Raw genomic sequence first — 20663 nt, 5'->3', positions numbered from 1 at the left:
TAACAAAGAAGTATGATGATTCATTTGTCCAGTCACTGCACGGTAAGAACCAAATCTTCCCAATTACAGCACCTTCTGCAAAGATGGTTCAGTAGCTGAGACAAACTTCCCTCACTAAAATCAGAGACTCTCAAGAACACTATTGGCAATCTGTGTGCTGGACTGTACCACATCTCCAGGAAGCTGTGGCAGAACTGGACAGCTGGTCCCTCAACCAGCTCTTCTACCTCCCTGCCATTAAAAACCAGGTGACCCAAAACGGTGAGAAAATAAAACGAGGCTGTAGTGAACCTGTTCATCTTGCCAAGGCACCTGGAATGAACAGCAGGCAGACCACTTCCAAGCACATTCAGCACAGGAGGTCATGCAGATGCAGCTGGCTATTTCTCATGAGCCGACCGTGAAAGTACCTTGAGGTCCCTCCGTTCAAGGTGCAGGAGCTCAGAGCCCCGGACGTCATGGCGGATGAAGATATCCTTATACTCACAAAGACTGAGGTGCTCAAGCCACGCCGCAACCTCCTCCGTCCCCCAGAGGTGAACTGTTAGAGATGGAAAAGCAGGAGTGCATTGAGTACCCAGAATCCCAGGAGACAGGGAGAGATGAGGACACCACAGGACTCAGTGCCAGAGGAGGAGGGCAAGCAGGACCACAGCCGGTAACTAAGGGGAGGGCAGCACAACCTTCAATCTCAAATGAAGGAGGCAGGGCAAAAAAAGGTAAGAGAGTTCTCTTAAGAGAGGCCTGCTGCAGTACAGCCAGGAGGAAGTGCATATTTTTTTGATGAGATGGCATATCTTTTGATAGGGATTACTTTTTTCAAGTTTACCCCCATGTTTAAGAACAGTAAATTAATTGTGCAAATTCCGCGTACAAAACAACAGATTCGTAAAATATATTATGGAGAATCACAGCACATATTTGCACATTATTATGTACAATCACTTGCACCCAGTAAACAAAATGGCAACCTCTCTCCCCCTTGTCTGAGGGAGAAAGGAAGAGTTTCGACTTCCACCTTCTTGCAGTCTCTAAATAAGAGAATAATAAAATTTCCAAGTTTTGGGAGGCAGTGAATGAACACTAGCCTGTCAGACAGGAGACTGTACCCACAACTCCATGGCAGAGGACAGAACCCAAGAGCCAACAGAACAGGTCATACTTCTGAATTTTGGAAGAAAGCCTTCATAAGGAGAGCATAAACCAAAAATCAACTAGACCAATTTAGAGAGAAAGTGTCTTAAATGGCAATTTGTTGATTTGTGGCCAGTTTTTATCTACTGACCAATAGGATTAAAGATCAAGGAACACCTGTGATGATGCTGATCTCCAGCCAATCAGACATGAAACTTGATTAAAGCCTGAAGGTGAATCAATGAGAAAAATATCATTTACTGTATCATAGAGAACAAGCAGTGAAAAGACTGGAGTTACGGGGACTTGGGCTCCGCAGTCATTTTTATACTTAAAATGGCGAAATCCTCAAATTCACTTTCCTAAGCAACCTCTGAAATATCCGTGAAAATCTGCACAGTGTAGGGGAGAGTTCTTCAGAGGGTACTTCCTGTTCCTGCTCAGGAATGTTGGCATGGTACAGGGGGACCATGATTCAGAAGGGACCAATAAGCTGTTTGCCACATGAAAAAGATTGACTAGACCTGCAAGAAGAGGCAGATGCAGGTGAAACAGAAGGAGAGGATGTGTGAGGAAACAGACTGAGAACAGGTAGTGGTGTGACCACACTAATGTGACAAAAAGACACAATGAATGAGCAGACTTGGTACCCGGCAATCCCATGCTACTGTGAGTCTCCTTATTTTTGTTGTTCTTCTCCTTTTTAAACTTGGTCACCAGGCGGAATTTGCCACTGCGGCTGCGTTTAGAATAATCCAGCATCTGGTTCTGCAAGAACAGAAGGGCAAAATCAAGCACACATAAACTGATTCTAATGGACTAAGAGCAACAAGCTCAGCTCCATGATCTTGTAAAGAAAGGAAAAAAAAATCCAAAACTCATTCTGATCAAGACAGAAAAGGAAGCAGAGAAAGTTGATCCCATGTTACGCAAAGGATCTTGGCAGGAGATTACTTTCTTTGGCCCTAGGGAGTCAAGTTTCTTTCTTAATAATTTTTTCTCATATCAGTCATATAGTAACAGGAAGTCAAACACACAGAGCCAACTAGGGAAAAAGAGAACAGCTAGGGAAAAATAGCCTTGTTCTCCTCACCTCCTCATCACAGGGCTCCATGAGCTGCCACAGCCAAGGGATGTCTGCCAGTTTCCTCAGCTGGAGGTCCATGTCTGCCAGGGCTGCCTGGAGCTGCTCCTTCTGTGGAGGATCTAATTGCTGGATCAGGAATAGAAGAAAGGCAGAGTTAAAAGCCTCATGGTAAAACACACAACTAGACCCTTGCCTTGAAATTCCTAGCAAACAAAGCAGTTCCTTTGAAAGGAAGTGCAGAGCAGATACTCTGCCCAGACCAAGTTAACAATTCTTATCTTTTTTGAGCTCCAAGCTCCACAGCACACCCACGTAGCAAAATTTTCTGTAGCAAATGATTCCTGGATGATAACATCTAAATTGACTTACAGAGCCCAAGACCAGCAAAATGCTAGGGCAAGGCAATAGGAGGCGAGGAGAGGAAGTGAGAGGCTGCTTTTTCCTCCTGCTTTGTGCTCCTTACCAGTGCCATCTTGCCTGCCAGCAGCAGCTCTGTCTCATTGTGCAGGGCTTTGACATTATTCACCATCTCTACTACAAGGCTGCAGTTCAGACCCTGCAGGGAAGCAATTCATGTACAAGTTAAGCTTGGAAGTGCACAGGTCTGAGCAGTCAAAACGAAGAAGTCTTAGACTAGCAAGGCCTACTTTTGGTCAGCTAGAATGGAAAAAAAAGAGCTCTGGAGCAAGGACAAAATGGGAGATGCCAAGTGAGTGCAGTACCTCTGTAGACTTGGATTTAGCGTAGACTTTGTCCATAGACTTGGAGCTGGCATTGACAGCATGGGCAAGCTCCTGTTCCATGTCCTGATAGGATTGAGCTATTTCCCGAATGCTAAAGAGAGAATTGCAGATAGCATCAGCATATCAGACTGTATATGTTCAAATCAGGAGATCTCTCCTGACTGGGTATCCCATTTAAACACCCATCCAAGTGATGAGCCGAGCTGGGATCACAGCAGGGGCACAGCCTCCGGCAAAGCAGGGCAGTTCTGCCACACTGAGCATGCACAGGCAAGGAAATGCAGCTCTCTCACAGGCACAACATTTTGCACACAAACTGAGATCAGTTTGAAATACAACCCAGACATTTCAGTCTGACCAGAGTGATGTGAAAGGCAGCTAGCTGCACTTACAGCAACCTTCTCTAATGACTGGGAGTTTTCTCTCAGAAGCCCAATGGAAGGCCTGACTAAAGGATGAGCAGTTAAGCATACATTCTGGGCATTGTACAAAAATTTCTGTGAGGCATCAGGGTTACAACAACCCAGCTGTCACCTGAGCTCCTTGAGAGGCTTTTGTTTCTTTTCTGAAAAAACTACTTTATATTCAAAGGCAACAGGTTCTTTCAGGATTAAAGGATCCATGTTTGCTCACGAAAGTACATATTTTGTTCAAAATGACCTAAGAAATCTTATCTAGCTTTAATCCTTGTTTAGCTGGGACTCTGAACAATGAATGATGCTACTCTCAGTGACACGGGCCAGCAATGTAGCTGAACAGAAACATCTCCAGAACAGGAAGTAGGATAAGAACTCCAAGCCCTAAAGGAGGCTCTATTCACCAACAGCAAGTTGAGACACACCTGTGGATCAGAGCACCTGCAGCTTGACCAAACTGGATGATCTGGGTGGATTCTTCTTCAGACATGATCTCTGGTTGCAGAGAGAAAGAGGAGGGTCGTGACAACTCACACTTCTGTTTGTCTTCCCAAGACTTCAGGGTGCTCTCAAATGCCTAAAAACACAGGAAGCAAACTATAAGGTACCTTGTAAAACTTCTATAAAAACCCAGTGACTGTGCCTATGCCTGTAAAATATGTAGATCTGGTACAGGCACTTTTCACTGCAGAGCCCAGCAGTTAAGTTGCTTATAGCTTTGCTAAGTAGCTGGCTGGGATGAAGTTTTCCATGCCATATGCTTGCCTTGGCTGGATTTCTGCTCAAGCATAGTTTTAGTCAAAATTACTACATAGTTCTGAGGGCCAGTCTAAAAAAACCCAACAATTGTCTACTGGTGGCAGCCTTTTCTTTGAGCAGATGTATCACCTTTACACACCTCAGTATTACTGTGACACTTCAGAGCATGAAATTAAAAATGTTCAAGGCTCTTCCTTACTGAGAGTAAACTGGGCTTCCCTAGGAACTGGTGGGCCAAGCATCTGAACTCAGAGCTAGGACCTGACACATCTGAAACCTTACTGATATTCCTGTGGGCAGCAGGCAGTGGTGTGGGAAAAAGCAAAACAGATCCAATGTAGAAGGATTCATACTGAATGTGATGAGAATGAAAACTATGGAGCCCTGTGGTAAAGCACTCCCTTCCCCTACTGCCTCTGATACTGGAAAACCAGGCTCTGTCAGGCTCTGTCAGCTACCTGCTGATCTCCCTCTTGCTGATGGACTCTTTAGTGGTCCAGATGAGGCCAAACAAATAAGGCAATTTGAGTGTTTCCATCTTCAGTTTAGGAAACTATATATCCCAAATCACATTTGAAAAATGTTACTAAAGGTACAGTATCATATGCATGAAATCCACTTCAACTGGATAGGACAGGTTTGCTCTGTGAAAGAAGGGGTATGCAGTGACCTTTAAAAGGACAGCAGGAAAAACAAGGGTAGGTTGAGACAAAGTTGAGTGTGCAACTGCAAAACTGGAACCTCTTCCTCAGTGGCAATTCCATGACTGCAAAACCAAGTCGGTAGGCAATTAGGAATGGGCTGGCACAATCACAGCTGTGGTTTCTGATGGCCCAACACACAGCACACTCACAAGGGACTACCCTGTCCTCTCTATCTCTTGTGCTTCATGTCACCTTTCCCACCATGCCCACACATAGGCTGCCTCTCCTTTTTTCCTTCCCTTTACCTTTATAGGAGCAATCCTGTTCTCTCTTGCTCTCTGTGCTATCTCCTTCAGTCACTCTCCCTCCAAGTGTCAGTGTGATGCTGCAGAAGCTCTCTTGCCCTTCACAAAAGCTTGTGTGCACTATTCCTGTCTCCTCTCCACAACATTCACATTAGAGCTGACAGGACACTCTTTGAACTCAAAAGAGGACAGATTCAGCTAGATACAAGGAAGGAATTTATACCCTGAGGGGATGAAACACTGGCACAAGTTGCCCAGACAAGTGGTGGATGCCCCATCTCTGGCAATATTTAGACCACAGGCTGGATGGGGCTTTAAGCAACCTGGTGTAGTGCAAGGTGTCTCTCCCCAAGGCAGGGGGGCTTGGACTAGATAACCTTTAAAGTCCCTTCCAACCCAAACCAATCTGTGGTTCTATGATCAATACCCACTGCTCTCCCAGTTAAGAGGTCTCTGGTGCCCTGTCCTACCATGACAGGGGCTTTGTATGCCCACCTTTGTTTTCATACTGCCATCTTTGTAACTCCCTTGCTAGGCAACGTGCCTCAGACCTGTAATCAGGCTGCTTTCCCTTTTTCCCTTTGTTGTGCTCCTTCTTCTTGTGATTCAGCAGGTGAGTCCCTTTGAGGAGGACTTTGATTTGCTCTGGAAGTGGCTAAAGGAGTATTGTGCTGGAAAGTATGAAGAGCTGCTCTCAATTGAACTGTTTATGCATGGACAGTCACAGAGCTGGGAGGACTCAAAGTGTGTCTGGGCCACAGCAGGGTCTTTATCCTTTCCTCTGTCTGACCACTGCTCAATCATACAGCAAAAGAGCAAGGAGGCTTCCTTATCTGCTGGTACTCATCAGATATATTTGAAAATGATGAGATGAGACTGACATACACTTCTGAACAAGGCATAAGACACTGTTTAACATGGTCAACGAAGCCAGATACTGAACAATAATGACAAATTAAAACATTGACCGTCTGAATCTAGACAATCCACAGCACTTGGCACAGCAGGTATCCTGTGGAAAAAACAGCATGCAAGCATGTTAAGAAACACTGTCACAAGGCACCTAGAAAAGGAAGTAAAATAAGCTTGTATAAACAACCTTATTTATGACATTTCCTAAGTGGTGAATGCAAGTTTAATCACATTCTTTCCCAAATGTGTAATAAAATATGCTTCTTGCATTCACAAAGATAATGTTCACATGTGGCCTTTTCCATGCTCTCCAAAAATATGGGACATCAAAACACATGTGTACTGCACAGACAATTCAGGATGCTCTTACCCTGTCTCGGGTGAGGGTCTGTGCCCTGTTCTTATGAACAATCCAAATGTAACCTGGAGGCTGGATCCAGGCTTCTCCATCCACTTGCACGGGAACTCCCTCTTCTCCAAGGATCGCTATCTTTACTGTCCGGCACTGCAAGGAGTGACTGGGTCAGAAAAGCTCTAAAATGCTGATTTTCCAAAAGCATAAGCCATGCTCTGTCCTTCCAAAGCCCCTCCCCAGGTGCTGTAGCTTTTTAGCTACTTGAGGCACACATGTCTAGGGAGCAGGACACACCTCACCCCTGAGCAGCAGGGAACACCTGCTTTGTCTTTGGACTAATCTGTATTTGAGTTGTTGGTCTAACTCCTACTAAAATGAATGCTAGCAAACAATTCCATACTCAAACTGCCCCTGAGCATGTCCATTTCCAGCCCTGTGGATGCTCTTTCCATGGGCCAGAGCACACAGAAAGAAGGGCTTTACAAAGTCATCAGCTGGAGAGGGGGCAGGCAGGAAGAGCTCACAAAAGCAGCTGATACCTGTGCAATCCGGTGATGCTGGAGGTTTATCACACGTGACACTGCCATCTGCATGCTCCCAAACACAGCTACCACCTCCAAAATCTTGTCATCGAAGGAAGGGGCTGTAAATGTCTGCCACATACAAGGGAGAGAGAATTCAGCTGAGGCACAGCTCTCTTGGAGTGGTTTCCTTTACCCCCTATTGGTCCCAACCTGGGGGTGGCTTTTAATTGTGCTCTTTAATCTGTACAAAATTAACAACAAGGCTAGAAGGTGAAGATCTGGAATGAGCTAGAAGTGAGAAAAAGGAGGCTTCCAATGGCTAAAGTATAATTCAGACATGAAGGCTGTAGGCCACAAGGCAATAATTATTCTTTTGAGGGTAGGCACCCAAAAAATTTCTAAAGAATACAATGTTTCTGAGTGAATCTAGCTGCCTTTGCTGTCAAGGGGCTTTACTTCACTGTGGGGACAAGGTCAGCCTAAAGAACTTTCTGCAGATCCAAATGCTCTGGTGGTATTTCTTCTGAATCCTTAGAGACTGCCTGGGTATGAAAGCTGCTCAAGGCTGGATTTCAGTACCTCAGCAACATCCAACAGAAAGTGCATGCAGACAGGCCCCCCCCTGCCCTATTCTTCCAAGCATATTTTCAGAGGCTGTGACCTCAAAAGTAACAGTAAGCAGAAACATTTCCTGTATGGTCTTAGAGAATACTCACATCATCCTCCTTGGTTCCCCCCCAAAAGTTGGTGCCTCCTGCATAGCTGGGAATGTTGAGTACAGCAATCCCCTGGAGACTGGGCAGAGGGATTGGCCTCCCATCGCACTGCACAGAAATGAAGGCAACACTATCTCAGCCCAGCAGGAGAGAGACCCTCCTGCCAGAGCATATGCTCTGTGAACAGAAAACAGCCAGCACCATCTTAGTAATACATTAATTCAGGCTTCTTCCTGTTCGTTCTTGGCCTACAAGAGTAGAAGGTATCCACTCAAGCCTCATGAGCCACACATCTTCTGGCAGACATGGATTTTAGAGAGATACTTTGCTTCTTTTCCTCTAACAGGGCACACCTGAGAGGCTTGGCAAAGCCTCTTGATTAATTTCTCAAGCAAGTGGAATAAAACTCCTGAAACATCCATGTGATGAGGGTCTTCTCCTGCAAGTTACCTGTGCATGACCTATACAAAAGTATTTCTTTTCCAGTTGGATACACATTATAGCACAGTTAAATTCAGAGCTTTCCACTGCACCCACCATCTAAAATGATGTGTTCATGTGAGATACCACATGGAACATAACAATCTTAAACACGCTGAACAATGCATTGGGAACAGCAAATACTTTCCGGTAGCATGATACTTCTTCCCTTATGGGCTTAGAATACAAGTTATGCTCCAAAATCAGGAAAAGCCACTTTTAGTTACCTCAGGGTCACACATAGCCAAGTACGTTGTTTCAGGCAGGCAAACATCACCAAGCCAAATCATCATGCCAAAAATCACAGTGCCTGAAGGAGATGGAATTATGCATCCCAATCTTAGGAACAGAAGAGCATGCTAATTCCTCACCTCCAGCAAGACCTTCTGCTCCAGGTTCTTATATGTTCTGTGCAGCAGCTCCTTGGTCCCCAATACTCCATACCACATCATGTTCTTAGTACGACTTCTAAGGGGGCAAACAAAATAGGAAAAAGTCAGCACAGACATTTACCCTTTCACTAAGAAGGAATAAAACCTTCACACTGAAATGGTACCTGCTACATCCTAAACAACAAAGGTGCTTGCTTCCAAAAGGGTCAATTGCTTCAAGCGGTCACTGCGCTAGGAAACTACTTCCCTTTAAATAAACATCAGGTAGGAATCAAGCATGAGTAATAGACACTACCAGAAACATACAGAGACTGCCCTGGCACAGAACTTGTCCATCTCATACACCAGGACATCAACAGTGCTCATCTGTATTAGCTCATATACAGCAAATATAGCCAATCCCAAGCTACACAAAGCATCCTGTAGTTGCTCAGGTATTCAAAAGGCCAAAACTGTGGTTTTTATTGGGTCAGGATCAATGCCAAAACCAGCCTCTGCTGCATTTAGAATTGAGATGTGCTTCTCTCACAGCTAAATAGCAAGCCCAGGAGAAAAATCTGTGAGATGACATAAATAGAACCAACATGCTAAATCTGCACCAATGTAGCAACTTAAATACCTTATAGCATAATGAATCAGTAATAAATCAGTAACTTATCTCTTCCATCATGATTTCAAGCCTTGAAGGAGCATTATATAGACAACACACTTATTCAGCACAGTGTACACAATCAGCTTCACCACACAGAAGCATGAAGTGGTTCAGTCACTTCTGGCATCAATCCAAAGGTTTGATCCAAACCCACCTGCATTTCTCTGGGTGCTCATCACGTTTGTTGTTGAAGTCCAAAGAAATCTTTGCATCCAGTCCAATTCCAAAGTAATTATTCATGACACACTTCTCAGTGTAACATTCACTGCCAAAGAGAAGAACAAAACTTCCACTCATAAGTCTTGGTACCATTTGGTGCATATCTCACACAGAATCATTTAGATTGGAAATGACCACCAAGCTCAGTTGTGTCAGATGTGTGTCAGGACATGTGTAACTCCATAAGCTGATCCTTAAGCTCTAGAATCCAGCATATGGATCCATTTATGTAACTCCAGGCTGTTGCAGTCCATTACTTTGGTCCATAAAGGAATCCCCCTCTCTGCTGAGGTCCGTTTGCAAACACCCACTCCCCTCCCTTCCAGCTCCTGAGCATACTCACAGATTTTCAGGCTCAGAGTTAAAGGGATCAGCATGGATCAACAATCGGCTGATGACTGAGCTCCCAGGCAAAGAACCTGACATGCCAGCACGGATATCTGTAGGAAAATTGACCATGGAGAAGAGCATGACTAATAATAAGCAGAAAACAGGTAACTTCAATCTCAAAGACAAGATAACAAGAGTTGATACATTCTTTCCTGTCATTTGTGAAGAAAGCAAATAGCATTACTGCTTTCTGTCACTGCAGAGGTCAGTTCTTTTGACAAGGAGAAGGATTTCTGGGGCTGCCTGGAGGGTTTCTGACTGACAGTATACTGCCTAAGGCTAGCAGCACAGCTGTACAGAAACATGGAAAAGAGAAATAGGAGTTCTCTCTGCAGCAGCTTTTTTGTTCCAGGGTGAGACAAGAGATATCCCTGATACAGTGAACAGAGAGAAAGGAGCGGGACTGAAGCTATGATCCAAGTTGTTCAAGAATTACTGTCTCCTGCTTTTTAAATTATTAACTGGTGACCCACAAACAGTAGGTTTGTCAGAGAGAAAGGAAACTACTTGCTTCCAGAAGGAGTAATTTGAACAAGTAATTTGGGTGAGGAGATAGAAAGATACTACTACAGTGATGGGGAGAAGCTGCTACATGATGTGGGAGGTGGGAATTCTGCTGGGTCTGTGCACTTCCAGTCATTTCAGCCTTCATATAAAGGAACTGCTGCTCCCAACCTATGGCTGCCATTCTTCAGAAACCTTTCTCAACAGCATCATTTCCCCCTTCTCATGGTTACTTTGAAATAAATATCCCCTTGCAATTGGCATCTAAATTCTGTCCCTTCATGACATTAATAAAAATCTATGTCTAAAGTCTTAGCTAGAAACTGGAAACTACTACAGCTCATTCCAAGCCTCCACTTGCAGTCATCCACAAAGAGATTTCTCTCATGGTTGACCTTGCACAAAAGGGCATCTGGCAGGACAATTTCATGTTTTCTCATGGGGACTGCAGCCTGTGCTGCACTCACCCATGCTCCAGTTGGCTGCCTTGGTGGGAAGTGGTGGGTGTTACACTTACTTGGGTAGAGGATTTTTGTGTTCAGCATTGGCAAGTTGTCCCGGCTTCCTGTCTGGGGAGGAAGAGATGCAGAGCTGCCCAGTGACAAACTTCCTTTGTTTATTAGTCTTTCACAAGGAGACTTAGAGGCTGTAAAACACAACACAAACTTGGCTATTGACAAACATAATGCTGTGATTCAGATCAACACAGGCCAAGCAGCAAGACTGGGTTAGGTAACACTCAACAGCAAAACACTTGAGCCCCCAGAAAACAAAGAATTGACAGAACCAGTCATTAAGAGACAGAGATGTCACATATGTGCTGCTGGAAAATCCACAGACTGGAAGTATCAAAATGCCACAAGAAAAATATTAGAAATGGAGATGAGAAAAAGCTGGTGCCAGCAGCACAACAGATAGGGTATTTGGCTCCAAATCAATACTCATGGAAGTTCCATATGTATCAGCAGTGATTAGGGACCTCTAACGAATTACTCACATAACACAGTTATTAAAGCAAACTGGCTGCTGTTCTCTGTTATCTGCAAAGGATGACAAGGAAAGTGCTCAAGACTGTCCTTGTCCAAGCACTGAAAGCCAAGAGAACCCAGATTACTGGCTAAGGTACAAGGAAATTTCTGAATCCCAGGCTTTCATATGTTAACATCATGGACCAGCCATGAGAGATGCAGCAAAAAATGGGGTGTATAATGCATAGGCTAGAACACAGAAATGTGCAAGGCCTGAAGAGCAATCATGCAAAAATTTGAGTAGAACACAAAAGGTAATACACATAACACCTCCTTCCCTTTTTATAACTAACAGAATTGCAACACACAGGCAAGACCTGCACGGTGGCAGCCCCACAGCAGTACCTTTCCTCTGGCTCCTCCCCTTGGACACTCCATAGCTGCTGCTGTGTGATGACTGCATGGAGATCTTATCCTCATTCCTCAGCTCCTTGCCTTCCTCAGAGGCTGAGAGACTAAGGAGGAAGCCCTCTTGTTCCTGGGTCTGGGCGTTCTGCTCATCTACAGCTGTATGAAGAGATAAAGCAGGTGAGTGCCTCACTGCTCATCTGGCAAGGAGTATCTCCCACTCATGTAAACAGTGACAGGTTGGGACTCTAATGTCCTGATTCCTTAAAGGAAAGAACAGGAATAACACAAAGCTCTCCTTTATCATTTGTCTCAGCTCTGCTCTGGAGAGCTTTTGGAACCAGGCTGGCTTAGCCTCTTTGTTTACTTTGCTGAGCTCTTTAGCAGTGAGGCTCTAAATAGAAGTGTCTATTTTTAATGCCACAGGTACTCAGGCATCCTGAGATGCAAACTGTGCTAGAGGTGATAGGCTTCCATTTATTTGCACTTAGATGTTGCCAGGAATTCTAACCCGACAGACATGAAATGATTAAAGAATTTCCTGTTTGCTTCATCTGTAGTGGTGCAATAACATAAGGCACTTGAAAAGGGGACTAGACACATATAATCAAAAAGGAAGCAAAGAGCAGTCAGTAAAAACCAATATAATCAGAGGAAAGAATCAGATTGCACACTCTGGAAGAAGAAAAACAGTTTGGAAAAGCTGAACAAATACATCTGAAATGTAACTGGAGTTTGCTTGAGAGTCTGTAAGGTTTAAACGCTAGCATGCTGCCTAAAGAAATCAAAAATTCCTCTGCAAGCAATCAACAGGTCTTTTCCTCCCCAACAGCCCCTTGCCAGGGCCCAGCTCTGAATGCCCTCAGCTGCTCTACCAGCTCACTGCCTACACAGCTCACCCCCTTCTTCCAGTCTCTCCCTTGTGCTGACCCTGTAGCTCATCAGAACTGCCCATGAAGCAATCCAACTCACTTGTGCAGAAAAAACAGGAACACTTCTGGCTGAATGAAGCAAATTGCCTGGGCTCCAACAGAACTTCACAAACATCAAATTGCTGGTAAGCAGCAGTAAAGTGAGGGAGCAGTGAGGTCAAGGCCTCCTACTGCACTAGAAGCAGGCTGTTTGCTGGACTTTCACTATTCACTCAGCAAATGTTGTACACAATGCTGCAGTGCTGGAAATCCAAGCAACATTGCAATGATTTGTAACTACACAGTAGTTCAGAGTGCACACCTGGGTGTGTATGGATGTTACATCTGCAACTTCAATGCTTTTATCTCCAGTAACAATCTGTTAAGGACTTCCTTTGGTCTCAGTTAACCCCCGACTTTATGACTAACATTTGGAGACTGATGCCTTTCAAAGGAAAAGAAACTTGGAGCATTGGGGGTGTGTGCCTGGGGACAGACAAGGGTCAAGACTTGAAGAAGAGGGTCACCTGCCTAAGAAGTTAACATCAGAACAAAACTGACTTGCACCAAAGTACAGTACTGTAAGTTTTTTCCCAGGGACAAAGCTCATTTAAGAAGTTCCTGCCCTCTCCTGCAGTTGTACCACAGCAATGTTTTCCTGGGCTCTGCTATAAAGAGATTAAAACAATGTTAAAATAGTTAAAATCCCTTCTTCCCAAGTATTTTCAGATCTGTTTTACAGCAAGGCCACACAAAGAGCTGCATTGACACAATTGTGGTATGGGTGGGGACAGGCAGGAAATGCAAATTAGCAGTGTGGGAGGGTAGGAACTTCCTAAATCAGCCCGCTGGAGAGAACATACCTTGAACTTCAGACTCATTTACCAAGCAATGTTTCCAGAAGGTGGGCTTGGCAGAGATGACACTGAAACTAAACGGCCAGAGTTACTGAATAGCTTCTCTAGCTCAGGAAAGCTGCTTTCAATAAAGAAGCCTGCTGCCCCCAGAATAAAGGAAATTTATACTTGTTAATAGGCTGTAGGAAGTGACAAGCAGGAGTCCTGACTGTTACCTTTCTCTGCATGCTCTATTATCTGGCGAATGGCTTTTTTCAAGCTGTTGGCTCTCAGCATGAGCTGCTCTCGGGGACGGAATATCTGGGGCCGTGCAGTGCAGGCTGAGCCCACCGAGAGCTCACTTGAGGAGTCACCAGCACTGCCCAACCCATCCCCATCCTCTGTCTCCTCTGCAATGGTGGGAGGAGGGTTGGGCAGAGAGGAAGATGCTTGAGATTCATCATTCAGTGTCTTCAGCAATGAGTCCAGCTTCTCCTTCAGGACAGAGCACTACATGAAGAAGAACAACATTTGAGTAGAACTAACAGTTGCCTGGATAGCTCATTTCTTATAGTGATAACTGAACTGCTGTTATCCCAGTTCTCTGAAAACAGACCAGTTTTACACTTCAGAAGTAGAAACCCAAACATATTTTCAAATTTTACCTTCCTGGCCATGACCTCTGACTCCTCTGAGCTTTCTGTTGCCTTCTCATAGGCTTTCCCCACTCGAGCCACAAAATCCTTCACTGTCTCACAAAGTACTCTAGACAAAGGAGGAAAACAAAATCATGTAAGGGTTGTTACAGATTTTTCACAGTGCAATTTAGTGCAGTTGTCCTCTAACTACTCACTTGGCTGAGGAGATCACCACTGAGTGTTGGTCGGAAGTCAAAATTTTGGACAAATGGGCAGCCACAGAATCTTCATAGCAAAGAATCTTCTGCACCTGTTGACCATGAGAAAGAAACACTGGGGTGCTGCTTCCCAGCATTACAACATATGCTGTGAAATCTTGGCTCCTCTAAGAGTACCTATAACTCTACAGACTCTTTTTGCCGTGAAAAAGTTCCACAGCCAGTGCTCTGTCACTCACTGAAGACCTGAATCTGATGAAGAAACTAATTCTGAACCTACAAATCATCAGCAGTTCTCAGAGTCTCAGATCAACTGCAAATCTAAAAGCACTGGGGGTCTTCACGACTGCTACGCAGTTTGCCACTATTTCAACAACTTGACATCACGAAGCAAATAAAAGTCAGTAATTTCCTTTCCATTCCATTCCAAAGTATCTTCTCCTCATCCCTCATGATGGTTGTTGACTCTGGTAACCCAACCTCCGTCTTTCTCCATGATACTTCACTGACTTAAAGCCCCAGATCTTTGCAGCTCTGGCTACACCCATGGCTCAGCTCTGGAGCTCAGCCGCTGCCTCCCATCTCGTGCGCTCCAAGGCTGGTGCTCCAGTCCCCTGCCCCTCCTGAGAGGTACCTCTGAATTCTCACTGCAGTCTTCAGTGACTGTGGAAGTGGAGGCCTGGCGAGGGAGTTTGGTTTCATACACCATGATGCTCCACCTGTTGAAAACCATACTTGTCACTACAATGCAGATAATTTCCTCTGTTTTCCAAATGTAACAGGTTAGAACCTCAAAGCAGAACAAACTGCACTCTGTGGAGCCATCATTGATATAAAGAAGCCACAGGGTGGCAGCAGAAATACAGAAGGGCTGAACTGGGGAAGAAGAAAGGATGACATTACGAACAAGCACAGGGAACATCTCTACTTCTTCCCTCTCCACAAAAATTCCATTGGTATTACTTGATTCAACATAAGAGATGCCAAGATACAACTCTAAAGACATGAAACAGTCTTATGTATCATGTACAAAGATATATACAGGAGGTGTCAATACCAAGGGTTAACATCCACTTCTGCATTTGGCTTTCATTTCTCAGCCAAGCTTAAGATAAATTGGTTTAGATTTACAAAGAAAAAATTGCTTAAAAAAAATCATTACTTTAAGGCTGTCTTAGGTTATGATGTAAGTTTGTTTTCAAAGTAGTACAAAGGCTGACAAATTCAAATGATGAGGACTCCAGGACAGAAGAGAGGACACCAGAACCCAGATAATTTCACCTGCTACTGTTCTGCAGCAGAGCACAGAAAGCCAGACCACCTTCTCTTGTGAGAGAGTATCAATGACAAAAATTATCTGGCATTAGTAAGATGTCCAGAAGCTTGACAGAGTCAGGACTGCCCTGTTCTCCTGGAAGGATATCCTCACCTTGAAGAGCAGATGATGTTAGTGATGGTTACTCACCTGTCCAGCATTTTGGTACTGGCCCTCTCCAGCTTCTCCAGGATCTGTGGGAGCTGGGTATCATCATCACAAGCAGAACCCCAGCCTAAAACACGAGCAAGGTCATTCCCTGTTCCCAAGGGCAGCACTCCCAGCTGGCACTGAATTAGAGAAAAGGAAAACAAAAGTGATATTCAAATGGGGAAACACAAGTAAGGAACAGCCATGAGTAACATGACTGATTTCCTTAACACACCAGTCACTGGGAAACAGCTAATCCCAGGGTGGGAGAAAGTAACTGGATGGGGAAAACAGCCAGAAGAGCATACAATTAAGGAAAAATCTCCTCTACTTTTGGTTGTGAATTGAGAGAGGAGCATTTTACAGCTACCACCTCAAGGAGCATCTTGCTATATAGTAAACCTCCTAGAGGTTTATATTTAGCCATCAGGTGGTGCCATTGTGTTCCTGTAAAATTAGCACAAACAGTTCCCAGGCAAAACACTGTATGATATCTCTACCCCAGTGAAGTTTCTGCCAATCACTAAGACTCAGCTACTACACCATGAGAATTAAAGGGAACAGAGCATAACCCATGTGGAACTCCCAAGTTTCCTAACCACAGCCCTTTCAGAGCATGTCTCTGCTGGCAATAGAGCAGGAGTACTCAGAGCAACTCCAAAAGCTGGATCTTGTGGAGGAACACTGGAGACAGGCATGAAGAATTAATCCATTATGAATTCATTTCTTGCACAAAACTAGTGCAAGAGCACTGCTATAGTAAGCTTTCAGCAGCTTCAGTCCTGGGGCAAATGACATCTGCATGACCAAGGAAAGTCCTCTTCAGCCCATGCTGTTGTTACTTCATTCCTTCATCCAACCAAGCTCTTGGGGCAGGTACCTGCTTGTGAAGGTTGAGGCTATCAATCTCAGAGAGAACCCAGCCAACACTTCCGTCCCCACCACAAACTAGAATCCGGAAAGTGTCAAATTTCTGGAATAAGCGTAAACTACAGAGAAGAGAAAGAAAAAATCAAGAGGGAAAAACAATCAGCTCTTACAGAAAGAAACAATAATTCCAATCTAGGTAACAAACATGGCAATGCTGCTTAAAGTAGGCACTGATTTTGCAACGAATACAGGTCACTGCCAGATTACAGATGAATTAAAATGGTTATAATTAAGGGATTATAGATACAGCTAAGCAACCTACCACAGCTATTCACTACAAAAATAACTCCCAAGACGTACTTGTCTACTAAAGCAGGGCACTTTTGTCTCTACAGCAGAGGAGACAAGCATGTGACAGCTGATTATCCATTGAATTAACTCCCTCTTGCAGCCTTGCTGCATCCAGCGTAATGCTAGCTATTCATCACAGTTCTAAGTGCTCTGATGTCACTGCCTTCACACTCACAGCCACACCAATTAAAGCAAAGCTTCAAGAGTGGGATCTTCATGCAGTCAATCAGACATGAGACAACTGCAAGAGGATGTAAAATATCACAAGCTTTAGTCCTTCTGGGAAAGCAACATATATCACTGCTCTGGTCCTTGTCTGTCCCACAGGCAGGCAAACAGCTCACCAGTGTGAATTTCTCCATTCATCCTTTCCAGAATAATAAAAACAACCTCTCCTGTTTGAAACTGTGCTTCCTACTGATAATTTTTGAGATGTGCTCCTGCTTTTATTTTGTCTTCATATTACTATTATTACTGAAACGGGATTTGCTGCAGTACACACCAATCCTTATTTTATCAAATGTTCCTGACACACAAAAGATGACTACCAGAAATAACAACATCTTATGCTACATGTCGGACTAGCATCAGCTGAAAATATTCAAATTATCAAGAAGCTGGCTGTACTCTGCACCATCACTTCCTTTTTAGAGCAAATATATAAGAGCAGCTGTTTTAGAAGTGTGCACCACAGCTCAAGAAGGTAAATGATTCTCTCCTTTCCATTCCTGCTTAAAAGCAAAATGCCTCATGACAGTCAGTCTGGCTGGGAAGGGGAACAAGAAAATACTCAATTTTACAAGTCTTTTATAAATTATTTTTCAACCAAACACATCCCCTCGACAGAACACTGCAGTTTTAAATGCCAGTGTTTTGCAATATGCTATGGCAAAGAACCACAACAGTTCTCAGGAGAGCAGAACCCAATGACCACTAATCCAGGAACAGACACTCCCAGATTTAGCCCCCTGCATCTACAGATCTAGTCAAAGAATTGGAGTCACTGTGAGGAAAAGATGAAGGAAATTCACCTTGTGTTGGTTGTTATTATAAGGAGCACCAACTAATGACAAAAGTTACTTAAATCTGATGCAACAGAAAAACATCTGGAAGTGGGCAAACTTAAGAGCAAACTTTTAAGTGAGAGTTGCAGAAATACACGAAAGAAGTTTATTTCACAGCACTCACTTTTTTTTCTATCCACAGATATTCTAGCATAATTTGGCAAAAAGTCTGAAACAATTTAGATCCTAGGGCAGAACCAACTTTACCAAACACATTCGGTAAGAGTCTCTCCACAATATCATCACAAAGTCTTTGAGGGATGGAAGTTTCACAGACTTCTCAGGTAAGTTATTTCTCAATAAATCTCATCTTGACAATAAAAAAATTCATTTGCTATCTATGACATCTGTCTGTTCACCTGAGTTAATTGAAATTAACTCTTTTTACAGTTAATTTCATCATCAGGATGCCTGTTAAAAGAACTGTTTGCTAACAAGTTTTCTTATGGATTCAAGCTTTCCATGCTTGGTCTTCTTCCAGGGGAGTGTTTCTGGAATTCCCCCAAAATGCCTCAAGCTGTCCTGCTATTACTGATGAATGGATATAATAACCTTTTTGACAATATTTTTTGTTTTAGCTAATCAATAACACTTAACACAGGGATAAATAACCCCTCCAAACCTCACATGTTTAGTTTTCTCCGAGAAATAGGTTCCCTGTTATATTTGAGGATGAGCTTAACCAAGTAAATCCCTCATTCTTTCTGGGTATTTATGAGGAATTTTTGTTTCCAAAAAATATCTGCCTACCCAAGGTGAGGTCCTCCATTCATGAGGTCAAAGACCTGGGCTGGATTCAGCAGTTGTTTGAATCTTCGTAGGAATTTTACACCTTGGTTGTCTCCACTTTTTGAGTTGACAAAGACCAACAAAGGGCTTGTGCAAGAAGGGGGACAAGTGGCTTTCCAGAAACCTGGTGGGGCAAAGGGAAGAGAGAGGGAGGAAAAGCCAAGAGATGTGAAGCTGCCCAGGGGGATGGACGGAGAGAAAAACCAACAGCCCACACCCAAGCCCAGCTAGGAAGCAGCTAATATTTTCCTTGTGTTTATGGCACTCACTGGGTGAATGTGCACAGCCCTGAATCCAGCATGAACCACACCTCATGCTGCCAAATGTCACACTTATCTCCTAGCAGTATGCCAAAATGTTTAGCTTCCCCAACCTTCCAAAATTGATTCTGCAATACAGTTATTGTCATTAAATGTAATCAGTTCCAGCTCAGAAAACACTGATATTAGAGGGAGATAAACTGAATGCAAAAGCAAAGCAAACAGTTCACTGCCACACTCAGCAATGGCTTCCAGGGGCAAGTTTCAGCAACAGCAGAATTTTCAGCTGACAGAATCTGGCATTAATAGTGCCAGCTGAAGTGACTGTGACTGAGAGGAAGAGAAAGAAGTGCTACTTACTAGGAATACTTACCATCTGAATCAATGCTGTTAAGAGCAGTAGGAGGAATGACAGACACTTTGCAGAGCCCAAGAGGGCACTTGTTTGGTAACAACTCTTTACATGCTGTGTGTACCTGGAAAAACCACCAAAAAAGAATAAATCAGACTCTTTTGGACATTGTGGTATAATTCCTAAAGCCACCTAAAAGAAGTTGTAAGAGGAAAAATGCGGAGGGGGTGAAATCACCAAAAAATGTCAATTGATAAATTTATCGATAAAATTATTTTAAGAATGATCTAATCAGAGCCTTCTATGATTCTCTTTTTTCTATCCTGCCATTTGAGCTTTTGAGATCAGCACTTTGAGTGCTGAGAGAACCAGATACCAGATTCTGTGGCTTTAGGAGCCTTCAGGCACTCTGCTTTCAAAATCCCAGCCTCAGCTGAGAGATCTGAAGTAGCAACAAAAGAAAAAGCTGGAAATTCAAGAGAATAAGAAAGAAAAAAAGAAACCAGGAAGACATGAGGGATATAAGAGGTAAAAGAATAAGAGATTAATGAAGCCACTCAAAAAAGGAAATACAAAGTAGAGCAGGGCTTTTTTGATACACAAAGACTGCAAGATAGAGGGTTTGCTAGGCTATTCTAAAAACATACTTTCTGATACTTCTCCTACTAGTATTATAGACAACTGAAAACACAGCAAGATCTGCATCACTTCAGTGGTTAGGCAAAAGCAATCTATTGCAATGGAAGGGAAATTGCTATTATTAAAATAGCTGAGTATTCTTTATAATTTGTTGCACCTTTTCAACCTGTAGAAATAATAAATAATGGCTCCTTAAAATCCAGTGTAGTCCATGACAGAAGTTTTGATTCATGTCTACTGTACTTAGATTCTTCTATGAAAGCTCACTCTCAAAATAAAATGAGCTTGGCTAGAAGCAGGATACTTTTTTCAGGTCTTGCTTTTATGTATCACAGCAACCCTTCTGAGCACAAATTAAATTCCTATTTCTTGCAGAACAATAAAGTCCTTCACGGCAAACACTGACAGCATGGTTAGAGATTTTATTCTAAGCAAATGTCATTAAAAGAACATACCACAGAGCTGATCAAAAGCTGTCCTTTTACTGGAATGATCACACTTTTTCAACTCACCATGGCTTTGCACCACAGGCAGCGCCAGTCTTGCAAACGCAGGACACTGCCACAGGTTTTATCACACACAGTGCATTTGGCACTCACGGGCAGGTTTCCTTCCAGCCACTGATGTGGCATTGAGATCTGCAAAAGGTACAGAGGGACAGA

At 43.6% G+C, this 20663-nt stretch overlaps 1 protein-coding gene across 1 annotated transcript in view; it reads right to left on the bottom strand.

Moving 5' to 3' along the window:
• Window positions 1-20663, bottom strand: part of DGKD (diacylglycerol kinase delta) — a 43032-nt gene that overhangs the window by 4953 nt on the left and 17416 nt on the right. Inside the window, exons 6-28 of the mRNA XM_066557054.1 lie at window positions 20514-20639; window positions 19384-19486; window positions 18712-18874; window positions 16557-16665; window positions 15677-15816; window positions 14846-14930; window positions 14209-14303; window positions 14021-14120; window positions 13592-13865; window positions 11606-11767; window positions 10750-10878; window positions 9682-9778; window positions 9274-9384; window positions 8447-8543; window positions 7596-7703; window positions 6895-7008; window positions 6371-6505; window positions 3806-3957; window positions 2944-3055; window positions 2685-2777; window positions 2228-2347; window positions 1785-1902; window positions 411-541 (exon numbers count right to left, since the gene is read on the bottom strand). Coding sequence (XP_066413151.1) covers window positions 411-541; window positions 1785-1902; window positions 2228-2347; window positions 2685-2777; window positions 2944-3055; window positions 3806-3957; window positions 6371-6505; window positions 6895-7008; window positions 7596-7703; window positions 8447-8543; window positions 9274-9384; window positions 9682-9778; window positions 10750-10878; window positions 11606-11767; window positions 13592-13865; window positions 14021-14120; window positions 14209-14303; window positions 14846-14930; window positions 15677-15816; window positions 16557-16665; window positions 18712-18874; window positions 19384-19486; window positions 20514-20639 — 2874 coding nt within the window. The remainder of the gene's footprint in view (window positions 1-410; window positions 542-1784; window positions 1903-2227; window positions 2348-2684; window positions 2778-2943; window positions 3056-3805; window positions 3958-6370; window positions 6506-6894; window positions 7009-7595; window positions 7704-8446; window positions 8544-9273; window positions 9385-9681; window positions 9779-10749; window positions 10879-11605; window positions 11768-13591; window positions 13866-14020; window positions 14121-14208; window positions 14304-14845; window positions 14931-15676; window positions 15817-16556; window positions 16666-18711; window positions 18875-19383; window positions 19487-20513; window positions 20640-20663) is intronic.

This window comes from Molothrus aeneus, chromosome 10, assembly GCF_037042795.1.
Source record: "Molothrus aeneus isolate 106 chromosome 10, BPBGC_Maene_1.0, whole genome shotgun sequence".
Taxonomy (NCBI): Eukaryota; Metazoa; Chordata; class Aves; order Passeriformes; family Icteridae; genus Molothrus; species Molothrus aeneus.
Note: the sequence above shows the minus strand (reverse complement) of the source record. Positions and strands in the feature narration are given on the sequence as shown.